The sequence below is a fragment of the Eucyclogobius newberryi genome, unplaced genomic scaffold (genome assembly GCF_026437365.1).
Source record: "Eucyclogobius newberryi isolate DKJ021-1_F unplaced genomic scaffold, fEucNew1.0.hap1 SCAF_10, whole genome shotgun sequence".
Lineage (NCBI taxonomy): Eukaryota > Metazoa > Chordata > Actinopteri > Gobiiformes > Gobiidae > Eucyclogobius > Eucyclogobius newberryi.
Genome location: NW_027315724.1, coordinates 28,588,708 through 28,603,326, shown reverse-complemented (window position 1 = coordinate 28,603,326; position 14,619 = coordinate 28,588,708). Strand labels below are relative to the sequence as shown.

General features: G+C 40.9%; 1 protein-coding gene across 11 annotated transcripts in view; it reads left to right on the top strand.

The window, feature by feature from the left end:
* The window catches only part of kirrel3b (kirre like nephrin family adhesion molecule 3b), a 153,024-nt gene that overhangs the window by 92,229 nt on the left and 46,176 nt on the right, over positions 1-14,619 (top strand). For all 11 annotated transcript variants that reach the window (XM_072453538.1, XM_072453502.1, XM_072453530.1 and 8 more), the window contains exon 3: positions 5,827-5,976. In XM_072453538.1, coding sequence (XP_072309639.1) covers positions 5,827-5,976 — 150 coding nt within the window. The remainder of the gene's footprint in view (positions 1-5,826; positions 5,977-14,619) is intronic.

Here is a 14,619-nt window from a genome sequence, read left to right as displayed (position 1 = left end):
GCCTTTCAATATAGGTCTGCTCGGCTATTCATAGAAAGAAGCAGCGTCTGCAGCGGGACCGATTCCCATTCAGCCCACAGTGATTAAACCTAGAGAACTCTTTCACCATTCAGAGCAAGAAATCACAACACAAAAGATCATGATTTCTATCTGTCCTTGAATGTCCTATTTGTTTCCTATTGTGCTATTTTTTCCCTCTAATTAAAGAAAGCAAAGTATCCCCACAATGCCTCAGAACATATCCATTAATGTTATGAATATGCATTGAGTGTGTACATGCACTATAGACGTAAAGACACACACAGCAGCAACGTGAGAATTCATACATGTCATACCAATTCATACCTATTTTACTTTGTCTAATAGTTTCATGCCAAAAGCCAAAGATGTTCTCTGTGGCTAAATTGTTTTAAATATTTTGAAATTCCCAGTCATGACATGAGCTCTGTGTGTGTTTTACCACTCCAGTTCCAGTTGTGGCTCAATATAGATTCCCTTTGCTAACTTATTGCATAGAGCTAATCTTATAGATGATTGTGGATCCTGCTCACCTTTGGTAAAGCTGGTGTCTGCAGAGTGTGAAACGTATTCTGGGTGAAAGCTATAAATCAAAGGATGGGCAATAAGTGTCTGCATGCCTCTGCACACACAGACATACACACATCCACATACAGCATTGATCCAGCCTGAAGACAAATCCATTCCCCTCTGATGGATTCATTACTCCTTAATGGGCCTATTTTACATTGTTTGCTTTGTGTAACACATTGTGTCTTTGGAATTCGCTGATGTCTAAGATCAATGGGCTTTATGGGAACACATCACATGACGAAGGTGATCAGTCTTCATGTCTGACAGTTCAAATCCAGTCATATTAAAAAACGCATGCTCGAGACCGTTATAAGATGGCATAAACATATTATGATGTTTATATACTTGGGAAATGAGTTTATAAATCTCTATCATTTACTATCATCTCCAAATGCAAATGACTTTTCTTTTCACATCCAACAATTGCTCCGAGATGAAACTGGAACAGCGCCATTTCCTCACATGGCAAAATTATTCTTAGTTTGCCAGAGGCAGATGAGGTAATTGGCCACATCATCTGTTTGTGTTACAGAATTTACATGGTTTATGTGCTGCTGCAATTAGGAGAAGCAAAACAAAAGCTTATTAAAAAGTAAATTGCGTTAGCTGTGCTATACAGAAACCACTTGGTAAAACTGTTGAAAATGGAGTCAAACCAAGGTCACCTTTTATCCAACCTAAAGTGCCATCATTGTTGCCATAATAAGCTATGGCAATACTGCTTTGGATCTCATCAATGAACATAAAATGTAACCAAAATGGCTTCAGGAATAACCTTGGATGACACATCCTTTTTCAGGGCCTTATTCTCGGCTTCAAATGGCCTTTTAGTCAATGGTTATCTGTGTCATTAATGAAAGCTTTTAGTTGCATTATTGTTTCATACCTGTATTGCCTCTCAAAAGCCACTCAGGGTATTTCCCCCCACAATAACACATAGTATTTCACTGCCATTGTTGAAGCTCAATAATTTGCTTTTGTCATTATGTTTTGGCCTCCTTTACAGCATAAAGTAAACCTCTTGTGTTTAAACCTATTCATGGATGAAATGCTGAGTGGCGAAGGCAAATATAATTCACTTCAAACACACATAATCGGGGCAAGTGCCTAAGAAGCTGTATAGAAAACATAAATAATTGGATGTGAAAAAAATGTCCCTGCCAGAAATGGATTCAAGAGCGGTTAGTCTATTGTAACCGCTGTGTGGCTGTAAAATATTTATATTGTATTGAACATTCTCAACACAAGTCTCAAGTGTCATATCACATGCATTATATGTATATTCATATATTATTCCACAGCCATTGTTGATGAATGAAGGAGTCCAGGCAAGTTTTTCCAAATGAGAAGTGACTATTCTGATGTGGCTGTTGCTCATTTGGTGGAAACGTCCATTGACTAAAAGACTCACAGACGGATTGATTATGCTCCTAACAATGTATTCTGCCATTGCTCCACTTTTGGAAAGACATTTAACCCACCATACATACATGGATCTGTTTTGTTGGTATTTGTTAAGTACACTAATATTAATCATTCAAATGTAGCAAAGTCCCTAAAAGTCCCTGCGGTGTTCAGTGCCCATTACATACACGAGTATTTTGGTTAGAAATATGAAAAGCTGTTCTTTAAAGCGAAGCATTAAAGAACAGCTTACACAAAGGAGGAACTCATGAAACTGCGGAGAACAGTCGTCTTACCCGGAGATCGTCACGTTATCCCGTCGCAATACTGACCTAACCTAATACTGATGTGCAATTCTGTCGTATGTGCAATTGCTGTTGGAATTCATGTGCAATTCATGTGCAATTACTGTGAAATTCATGTGCAATCTATGTGCTGTCGTGACACATATTCATCTGCAATTACTGTCGGGATCACATGCAATGGTATTTATTTATTTATTTGTCTATGGGAGTTTTTATTTATTTATAGGAGATCTTCTACTGAAAGTGTTTTTCAGACTTCCTATAAGTGATCTGTTCTTCTGTATCTATCTCTGTATCTACCTGCGTTGCACCAATGAAATTTCCCCATGTGGGACAATAAAGGAATATCTTATTCCTCCAGTCAAAGATACAAACCCATAAAACCTGCCAGTCAGCCCATTCCTCTTTGTGATTATGTGCCCCCGTGGAGGAGAGCAGTGCAAAACACATTCTCGTTGCATATTTCAATAATAGTTGTGGGAATATCTTTAAAACCTTTCAGTCATATGCACAGACTTTGATGGTTTGGTCATTACAGGTGATTTCAATGTGCATGTTGATAATATTTGTGACAGAAACGCTAAAGAGCTTGATGCTGTCCTTGAAACCTTCAGTCTTACTCAGCATGTGAGAGGCCCCACCCACAGCAAAGGACACACTCTAGATCTCATAATTACAAAGGGGGTAAATATTTCAAATGTTAATGTGATCGATGTTGCTCTGTCTGATCATTTCTGTGTTTTCTTTGACCTGTCTGTTTCTCCCAAACCTCCGGTTAGTCCTGCAGTTGTTCAGAGGAGACACATAAGTGTTGGCACAGGTGCACTGTTTATGGAAATGATAAACTTTGAAAATGTCTCATGTTCTAATGTAAATGATTTGTTGAACTCTGTTACATCTAGTGTTTTGAATGTTCTGGACACCATCGCCCCTATAAAGGCTAAAATGGTTAAAAATAAGCAGAAGGCGCCATGGAGAAATGATGATTCGGTCAGGGCACAGAAAAGGAAGTGCCGCAGGGCCGAGCGGAAATGGCGCAAGTCAAAGCTCCAGGTTCAAAAAGAGATTTACAAAGAAAAGCTGAACATGTACAACCTAATCTTATGTAGAACTAGGGAAAGATATTTTTCTGAAATAATTGGATCCTGCAGTAACAACTCGCGTGTCCTGTTTGCCACAGTAAACAGATTAACAAACCCTCCAGCTCAGCTGCCGTTAGAACTCATTTCCACATCCAAGTGTAATGAGTTTGCATTATTCTTTAATGACAAAGTTCAGGGCATTAAAAATGCTATAAATCCGACAATGCAAAAAATTACCCTAAAACCACCAAGACACTTAGAGCTAACTCACTTTGCACCAGTAACTGACAAAACTGTCCATGAGATCATCACCAGTCTGAGTTCATCTACATGTTGCCTCGATGTGTTACCCACCAGATTTCTAAAGTCTGTGCTGAACAGTTTGTTAGCACCATTCACTCACATAGTTAACATGTCGCTTCAATCTGGAACATTCCCAATGTCTTTGAAAACTGCGGTCATAAAGCCTCTCCTAAAGAAGAGCAGTCTTGATGCCGCAGTACTGAGTCATTACCGGCCCATCTCTAATCTGGTAGCTGTGTCTCAGACCACATGACCCTGACCTGTGGAGTGCCCCAAGGGTCAGTCCTGGGTCCCCTTCTGTTCAACCTCTACATGCTGCCGTTAGGTCAGTTGATACACAGTGAAAATGTGTCCTATCACAATTATGCAGACGACACTCAGATCTATGTTTCACTATCGGCAGGTGACTATGGACCAGTAGATTCACTCTGTCACTGCATCCAACAGATCAGTGTGTGGATGCAAAACAACTTTCTCCAGCTGAACTCAGACAAGACTGAAATAATCGTTTTTGGCCCACAGAAACAAAGAGAAAGTGTTAGCGGTCACCTCCAGAGTCTCGCTCTAAAACCTACAAACCAAATTAGAATTCTGGGGGTAATAATGGACTCAGACTTGAACTTTAATAGCCACGTCAAATCAATAACATCAGCAGCTTTTTACCATCTAAAAAACATTGCCAAAATCAAAAATATAGTGTCAAAACCAGATTTAGAGAGACTTATCCATGCGTTTGTCTCCAGTAGATTAGACTACTGTAACGGCCTGCTCACTGGCCTCTCCAAACGAGCTGTAAAACAGCTGCAGTACATCCAGAACGCTGCTGCTCGGGTCCTGACTAGAACCAGGAAGTACCATCACATTAGTCCTGTTCTCAGGTCTCTGCACTGGCTCCCTGTGGCTCAGAGAATAGACTTTAAAGCAGCTCTGCTTGTGTACAAGTCTCTCCATGGCCTAGCACCAAAGTACATCTTGGATATGTTAGTGCCATATGAACCATCTCGGACTCTGAGGACCTCAGGGACCGGCCTCCTGCTGGTGCCAGAGTCAGGACAAAACATGGGGAATCTGCATTTCAGTTTTATGCAGCTAAAACCTGGAACAGTCTTCATGAAGATGTGAGACAGGCTTCTACTCTGACAATGTTCAAATCTAAGCTAAAAACAGTTTTGTTTAGCTGCGCATATGACTGAAAGGATTTTTTCTTTGCACTCTTCTCTTTTGTTTGTGATTTTATTAGTTTAGAAAATCAGTTGGATTGATAATTTTTAATTTAGTTAATTTTATTGTATTTCTGTTTCTGTAATTTCTTTGTGATTTTAATGCATTTTTCCTGCTGTGTGAAGCACTTTGAATTCCCTTGTGTATGAATTGTGCTCTACAAATAAACTTGCCTTGCCTTGCTGGAGTTGTATAAAATGCCCAGGTCTGTTGGCTATTGCTCTGCTTTCTTGCATTATTAAACCATAAATCATTTGACATACATGTCTGTTTATGTTTATGGCTCTGGTTCCGGGCATCACACTTCACATGCGATTCATTAGCAGATCCAGCAGTGGAAAAGGAACGGACTCAAACAAAACAACTTTAAGGACATATTATGTGAAATTGCCTTTTAGAGCTTTTAAACATACTTGGAGTTGTATTCAGCTTAATTCACGCTTGTTTCATTATTCCTGTTTACAAGATGAGCACACAGAAAACACTCAATTTCAAGTTTCCCTGCGTTGTGATGTCAAAGAGAGATCTGGAGGTCGTCTGCACTGGTTAAGTTCATAAATAATCATTAGCCTTGTTCTGACCGTTTCTGTCAAAACTGTCCAAACAGATGTGTGCTAATATTAACAAGTCGGGGCATGTTGCTTAATGGCTAGCATTTGTTTTTTCATGGTAATTTCCTCTGTAAGTTGAGGAAATTAGCAGTAGATGGCGCGCTAACACAAAATCCAGATGAGTGAATCCCAGAGTGATGGAAGAACAAAAGCAAAGGTCAAGAGCATGTTTAAAGGCCACTAACAATCCAATTAATGCTTACTTTGCAAAATACTCCTGTACGGTTACTGAACTAGCATTTTACTTCAATTGGACTTTGATAAATACGTATAGTGACTTAAATCTTTGTGTTGTGGTGACAATTGCAGGCTATCCTCGCTACACAGTGATCGGAGACCACGGCTCAGGAGAACACCATCTCCGCATTCAGCGCGTGGAGCTAATGGATGACGCCGTGTTCGAATGTCAAGCGGTCCAAGCTGCCATGAGGTCCCGTCCAGCCCGGCTCACCGTGCTGGGTAAGACGCGCACACTTTATCATTATCATCAGTCATTACTCACAGTGTACAGAAGAAAAAACCTAATATTTGCGTTTGTCATGTCAATGGTCTGTAGTTAGACTGTAGTAGTTTGTGGTATGGTTAAAATGAATGGTGAACTGTTGGCCTTGCTTTGTCTGGAATGTTCCACAATATGGCATTAAACCTTCTTCATGGAGACGAGCAAGTAATGACACCAGTTACAAGTTAGAGGTGAGAATTTCAGAAACGTGACACTCTTCATAATAAGAATGTGTTAATTTTCAAGATATAAACACGCATGTAATTGAGGATTCCAGGTGACACATTTAAACTATACTTTATCCTCACCATCAGAAGCTTTTGCTCTACATCTTTGTATCGTTCAATGCCACTGGGGCAAACTATCAGGGACAGTAGGCAGCAGGTTACCACGGTGCACCATATGGCAAACAGGATAATATAACTTCTGAAGAGTGTCTCAATGATTTTTAATGATACAAAAGAGTGTCTTTGAAAAGCCCAGTGAGTCGATGACGCATAGGTGGACAAGAGAAGAAAAACTGTACAGAGAAACTTGTCTGCCACGCAATTTCCTCACCACGAGTGACTGATTCACCTTATTGATTGAGTATAATGAAAAGTGAAACTAACGATTTGTGGAGGGAGACAGCAGAGTAGAAAAAGAAGGGGAAGACAAATTACAGCATAACATTTCTCAGCCTGCCAGACCCCCTTTACAAATGGATATGAGCAAATTATACACCGAGCAAAGAGGTCTGGTGCCATTACAGTCCCTAAAGCCATCAAACTAGCTTTTAATGTCCGTCTCTCCCCATCGTGCTGCTTTGTCATTGCCAGATCTCTAAAAAAAATCAACTTTTGACAAAAAAACAACCTCCTTTCAAAACAAGATTACGGCTTTGGTCCAAAAGATATCCATTAATACCAAACCATAAGTATTGATTCTGAATACTAAATTCTATACATGCATGTAATATCTGCAAGTTAGTGGTGCTTCTGGTGTAGGTGAGGTCATCTGCAGGTCTAATTTAAGATAGAGACAGTATGTTTTTGCCCTCATTTAGATCTGGTGGTACACCAAAATACTTTCAGATGCTACAAAAGAGAAATACTTCTACATATAATGAGCCACTCTTTCAAAGAATACCCTCAATAACACCCAATCTAACAGAACCAAAACTAATCAATAAACTAATCCATCAAACACACATTAGCTAAAACAAAACGTTCATGGTACAGTCCGAGCAGTGATTAATGAATACCTTCCCGATTTCGTTAGGTCAAGCAAATGCTGAATCAAACAGAAACCAAGCAAACAAACAAACAAACAAAGAGAGAAATCCTTGTAAATCTCCACAGCAATTTGGAGTAGTGTACAGCGATCGTTAAAGACCTAATCAGTGCTGAGAAATTGGACTCCTGATTACCCCGCATTGGCCTGTCACAGGGCCTGGAGTTTATCATGCCTCTCCATGATTCTGAATTAGAAGTGTTTCTTTAATCCCCAACTGTGTGAGCTGACTTCTGAATGCACCGCGAGGGAGAACTCCACGCCGACGCACATAAACACACACACACACACGCACACACACACACACACACACACACACACACATACACACACACACACACACACACACGTATACAGCAATGCAGGAAAAATATGCAAGACCTGTGTCACTGAAAACTCTGAGCTGTCAATTACTTGCCAGCGGTGATAGAGTGTGTCTATCGAGTTGGAAGGCAGCTCCGGCCCTGCACACCTATGCGTAACTCACACATTCACAGGCACATCGTCTCCTTTCTCTAAAGCAGACGGCAGAATAAATATACAAAAAAAAGTCTTCTGGCAATCTTTCTCCGTCAGCACATGCACTTCTATATCACGCACAATTTTTCCAGTCATTACTTTGATCGAAATTAAAATGCAAAGCAGGGCCCAATGAATTTACATGAATGGTTCTGAAATCGCTCTATATCAGATTAAATCAAGTATATTTTTGTATTTTTGGTGTGCTTCAAACAGTATAATTCCGCTAAGTGATCGGCAGGATTTCATGTAGTAATTGATCATATTTATTTATTTATTGCATGTGTTTCGCTACGACCAAGAAAAGAGCACCAACTGTTCATTAAATAAATAAGTATGACGAGATAAGCTGCTCATTATTTTAAAATTCTTACCGAACGAATTATAATCGATTTTCCAAAAACAAAGTAAACACAAACTATGAATAATTTATGTATATTCAACATCAAAATGCCCTGCAAACAAATTGATGGTGCACTTAACCCATTTGAACACCAGCGCTCCTCCTCCCAGCTCTCTCCGGGCCAAGGAAGATCAGGCTCTTGTGAATTAGTCATGAAGGAGAAGAATGGAGCGAATCAGGTCCAAAAACACCCCTGAGGCTAATTATATCCCGTACAACAGGTTGGCACTGCTCCAGGCCTTTGCTCCGTGTCGAGCTCAGGTCAGTCACTACCAGAACAAAGCATCAACTACTTTTGTTTGAGCAATATCTTCAAATTAAACGCTTTATGTCTGTTTGCAGACTTTGTGGTCTCATGCAGCTGTTCAGAAACTTTATCAGTTGTGATCCCTTAATGTTGAAAAATATTGATTTAAAAAAAAAAAATGTAAACGTGGAGATATTTTGACATTCCAAGTAGTTTCTTCAGTTCATACCTTAGACTATTACATTAGACTTAACGTTCTACAGATATTGTTTGCTGTAAATAACTAGTCAGTGTTAGTTTTAGTGTTGTTAGGTAAGCTTTTTCCTTTTTCTCTGCCTGATGAACCGAAGCAACTTAATTAAAACTTTTGTCCAGTTGACAGAATCAAGTCTTCTTTTGCCATGGAAGCTGGAGCCTGGAAAACTTAGGATCTACATAGACAGTACACTTATGTGAAATGTTTATTATTACGTACATGTACCACCGCATTTGCAGGGAGTCAAGTATTTTTTAAGACTATACATTTACCATATCTTCTTCGGACTATATGCAATAATTTCAAGGCCTGTGACCCCCAGGTTGACAACCACTGGTGTCAAACTCAAAATTGACTCGGTAATTGGCCTGTAAATATTTGCATACCCTACACCTTCATAAAGCAGAGAGAACAGAGTTAAAACATACATTTGATAAAAAGTGCATTTGAGAACTAGCTAAATAGTGAGCACCTATAGCCAAGCCTGCACTCTAGACTGTATGATTATATATTTCCCTTCCTCTTTGAAGATGCATTTCTTTCATCGTTGTTAGATTTACCAAGAACCTTCCTTGGCCCCTTCATATCTGATATAATGTGCCATAGTTACAGGAGGAAAGACTTCAAAGAGTTGAAAGGCAGAAATGCTGGTCTTTTGACAAACATTATAGAGAAAATGTCATTGCGCTTCAATATTTATTCATTATTGTCCATTGTTGGTGTTTTAAACCAAAGAGCGCTCGCATACACAAAAAGCCCAAGGATATTCTTTGTTAGTGTGGCAGTGATTGTTGGAGCTGAATCAGCCATTTCTGTAGATAAGCCACTGTTCATTATTTTTCAAGGATGTTGTCGCCCTCCTTTCAGAACTGAAGGTGAACTTAGAGGGCACAAGGGAAAAAGCACCACCAAAGTATAAAAACATTTTCACGCTCCAACAAACAAGGCAGAGGTGTTTTCAGCGTCTGCACAGTGCTGCGTATTGTCATAATAACCAGTGTCAGCCATTCAGTGTTTTTATGATAGCGGAATCTGCAAGCATGAGCCACAAATACTTTTTTTGCGGCTTTGAATAGGCTTTATCCAACAAGTGTGAAATGGGGTTTAAGAGCAGGAAGAGATATTCAGCAAATTTTAAGAGCGCATAATCTACCTCACAAAACTGCGACCAAACCCTTGGCAAAAGTTTGAGTCAAGAATATGAAAGGTGGGGTTTGTAAAGAAGCTCATTTTTTCCCCAGTAGCGGTTACGGACGGAGCATATCTAAGACTATGAAGCGCCCATTTACCGTATTTTCCGGGCTATAAGTCGCACAAGCCAAAAAAATGCATAATAGAAAACATATAGAAATTGCACTGGAGTATGAAATGCGTTTGCAAGTGTGAAAATAACAAATAATATCACATATAAGTCGCTCCGGAGTATAAGTATATAAGTATAATATAAGTATAAGTCGCACCCCGGGCTAAACTATGAAAAAAGGTGCGTCTAATAGTCCGGAAAATACGGTAGTCACTTTAGACCAATTCAACAAAGAAATGCCTCGCTCCCTTCGAGTTGTCCAATGGTATTAAGCCGGACACATCTACTTCAATAGAAGGGGAGTTGTTTGTCTTTTACGTTCCCTGATTTAGCGACATGAGGGGAATGCTAACTACATCCATCATATCACACAAACTGGGGGCAGGTGTGTGCTTATGGCAGACAGACTGTATGGAGGACTTGATTATTTTTTTTCTGGCTAGCAACAGAAGGAGCCCAACTGACACAAATACATCTGTGCTCCACAAACACTACCAACTGTGTGCAGGTGCAGAGCTGATTTTAATTTGCACTACAGGTTCTCTACAGCAATCTGGAATAGTTAGTTTGTCAATTACCGTCTACCGTCTATAAACTCTAAAGATCTCTATAACATCTAAATAAAGCCCAGATTCACAAAGCAATGCATGGATACCTTTGATATGTGAGCAGGGACGTCTGGGTTTACGCACCTTCCCAATCTGTTGAGAGCAAATTGTGAGGCCGTACATGGCTGCACATCTTTGACAGCACTGGCATCTTCTCGTCATGCATCTCTTCCTCCAATTGATTTGCCAATTGCTCCAACAATAAAGACGTGCAAGCAAAAATCTGTAAATATGACTTCATGGAGGCTCTAAAATGAGAACCTGTCTATAGTCTTTTGTAGTAAGGGGTTAGGTGGAGTTTAGAGGTAGAGTACTGAAGTGTTGTACTTAAGTAAAAGTACAGTCACATGGTTAAAAAAAAAAACTACTCAATCACCAATCTTGGTCAATCAGGCTATGTAAAACTTAAGCAAATAGTTTTAAACTGCTATCTGCATACTCTCTGAGTTATGACCAATCAGAGCAGGCGATTGCGTGCCATTATGTGTAAAGAAAGTCACAGAGATAGAAGTGACACAGTCGTGCGTTGGGACGATTGGGAAGTGTACTCGGTAACTTCCATTACTGTATTTTAAATTAGATAATACAAGCTAGAATTGTACAAGTACAAGTACTTCCCAATAAAGTACAATTACCCTAAAATGTGCTTGTTAGTGAGTATATGTATATACTTTCCACCCTTGAAAATGAGGTGCAACTACTGTTACAGGCACTATTATTATTAAGTACGAGTACTTCCCAGCAACTTCTCATAACAAATACCACTATTACCATTACTTCTGCTGCTACTACTGGTACTATGGCTGAATTACATGACCTTCAAACTAACAAAAAAACATAAATACATCAAATTAATGACAAAAAGAAAACAAACAAAAGTATAAATACAAGTCTCTCTTTCTCCCTGACGTACTGCATGGGCACATGGGATTGTCTCTTAGCTCTTGGACAGGTTTTCAATGACAGCTCTTAAAGACAGACGTTGATTTGGGCCAGTGAGTGTGTATCCCATATCCACCTGCGCAGGCTAGTCCTCTCTCTATACTTTCTGTTGTCACGCTTTTTTATTTTTTTCTAGCCTGATCTATCCCTCACAAACTCTGCAAGCTGTCGTGATGGGGTGACAGGCGGCCCATGCAGGCATTCTTCTGAAATAGACAGGCAAGTCAGGGAGCTCATTGTTGTTCAGGACACGTTTGCTACAGCAGAGCGCTACAGCAGCTTCATTGGCAGGCCTCCCCTCCCCTACATCATCTAGGCTCCATGTGAGAAGACCACTCTCATTCATTCCACTTCAAATTGCTTTTTTTCTCTCGGATCACGCTCTTAGAAAGCCATGGTGGGAGAAGGATGCATTTGGTCACATTGGAAAGTTTACCCACTATTGGTCCGACCAAGAAAATGTAATGTTTGAAACATCAATACCTCTCTGCTGAAGGTAACTTGGAAAATAACTCAAGTGCAGACTGACTACTTTATTTAGAAAGAAAAGTGTATGATTTGAACTATTCCGTTGACAAAAGGATATAGGTGGCGTAAATAACAAATGTCATTAATTAATCATCGTACTTGTTTGGTTTGGGATGAATTAGTAAGTTAAAGCTGGAGTAACCGTGACAGTAATGTGTCCAACAAGTTCAGATATCTCACAAACCCTTAATAATGTTGACATGCATTCAATTTTGAGTGTATGCAAAGCTTTAGAACTGTTTTTTTCAGACAAACAATTCTGTGGACCACTAACTCTCAGCCAATCAGCTCTCATCCCAAAGTGTCATACAGTGATACACACTGTCCTCTTACAAACAATTTATATCAAATATAAAATGTTTTACAGTAAATGCAAACAGGGTACAGTTGTCTGATTTTGTTACAACATGCTGATTTTAGAGTACACTTTACTGGGGGAAAAGTGAAAAGATGGTAGTGTAGTTTTAAGTTTATTATAGCAGCAAGGACCATCACTTTATGACCCCTGAAAAAACCCTTGATTTTGTCTGATAAGTGCATGTTTTGTGTTTGAAGTGGTTCATGACAAGCTTTTGTGTTCAAGAAAAATCTTGAGACAAAAGGCAATTTTATGAGCTATTGAGTAAAGTCAGCCCCTCCTGGAGCTGACAGACTTACGGCATCTCTTGCACAGTCGACTTAATTACCCGTCAATGTGCCTTGGTTTTGTTTATAGAAATCTTTGATTATGCTGTAAAAGTGAATGATCTCATTGAAGTCTAGGCTCTCTGGCATCACATATTGTTTTGCAAGGTGGAATTGGTTTAGCACTGGCCATTTAGGAGTAAAGTAAATTCATGATGGAGGACAGTAAACATGAAATGTGACTGGATGATTGCAAAAGGCAAAAGCTCCTAAACATAAAAGAAATAGACGAGCGTAATTTGCATGCCAAGAATACCTATCTTGGACATTAATACAAGACTTAAAATATTAAACGGGATAACACTATTAAATCTCTGACAAAAACGGTCTGTAGATCAGTTCTTGCAATGACTCAGCCCTGTAATTAAAGGGAAGCGATCAATCTGGACTACTGACCACACTGCCTATGCCAAGTTCATTGGATGGCTGCAGTAAAGAGCTAATTTAGAACCATTAGGGACTGCCGAGTTTGCAACCAGCCCAGTAATGATGATGGCTAATTCAAGTTCAGGGCCTGGGTGAAAGAGTAATACCTGCTGCTCAAAGAGGAGAAAGAGTAGAAAGTGTCAAATGGAGTCAAGTACATGGAAAGTGCATAATATCGTTTTGACATAAAGGACGTTTATTTTAAAAGATTACATCAGGTTCATCCCAGGTTCTTTTATGTTGGAGCAAATGTAATATTGGCTTTTAACAACAATAAACGGCTACCTTTATATTTCAGATCTCACCCATTGACACACACACCGAAAGGCACGGTGTATTAACTGTCTTGCCCTACAACAAAATGACAGTGTGCACAAGTAGAGCTGGGATTCATTCACTGATTTTGGCCAAATCCATCCATCCATCCATCCATCTTCTGCCGCTTTATCCGGGGCCGGGTCGCGGGGGCAGCAGTCTGAGCAGGGACTCCCAGACTTCCCTCTCCCCAGACACTTCCTCTAACTCCTCCGGGGGGATCCCGAGGCGTTCCCAGGCCAGCCGAGAGACATAGTCTCTCCAGCGTGTCCTGGGTCTTCCCCGGGGCCTCTTCCCGGTGGGACATGCCTGAAACACCTCCCGAGGGAGGCGCCCAGGAGGCATCCGAAACAGATGCCCGAGCCACCTCAGCTGGCTCCTCTCGACGTGGAGGAGCAGCGGCTCTACTCCGAGCTCCCCCCGTGTGGGGGGAGGAAACTCATTTCGACCGCTTGTATCCGCGATCTTGTTCTTTCGGTCACTACCCAAAGCTCATGACCATAGGTGAGGGTAGGAACGTAGACCGACCGGTAAATAGAGAGCTTTGCCTTTCGGCTCAGCTCCCTCTTTACCACAACGGTCCGATGCAGCGACTGCATCACTGCAGCCGCTGCACCGATCCGCCTGTCGATCTCACGCTCCATCCTTCCCTCACTCGTGAACAAGACCCCGAGATACTTGAACTCCTCCACTTGGGGCAAGGACACCCCACCCACCTGGAGAGGGCAAGCCACCTTTTTCCGGTCGAGAACCATGGCCTCGGATTTGGAGGTGCTGATTCTCATCCCAGCCGCTTCACACTCGGCTGCAAACCGTTCCAGTGCATGTTGCAGGTCCGGGTTTGATGGAGCCATCAGGACAACATCGTCTGCAAACAGCAGAGATGAGATCCTGTGGTCCCCAAACCGGACACCCTCCGACCCCTGACTGCGCCTAGAAATTCTGTCCATAAAAATTATGAACAGAACCGGTGACAAAGGGCAGCCCTGGCGGAGTCCAACATGCACTGGGAACAGGTCTGACTTACTGCCGGCAATGCGAACACAGCTCCTGCTCCGGTCATACAGGGACCGGACAGCCCTGAGCAAAGGGCCCCG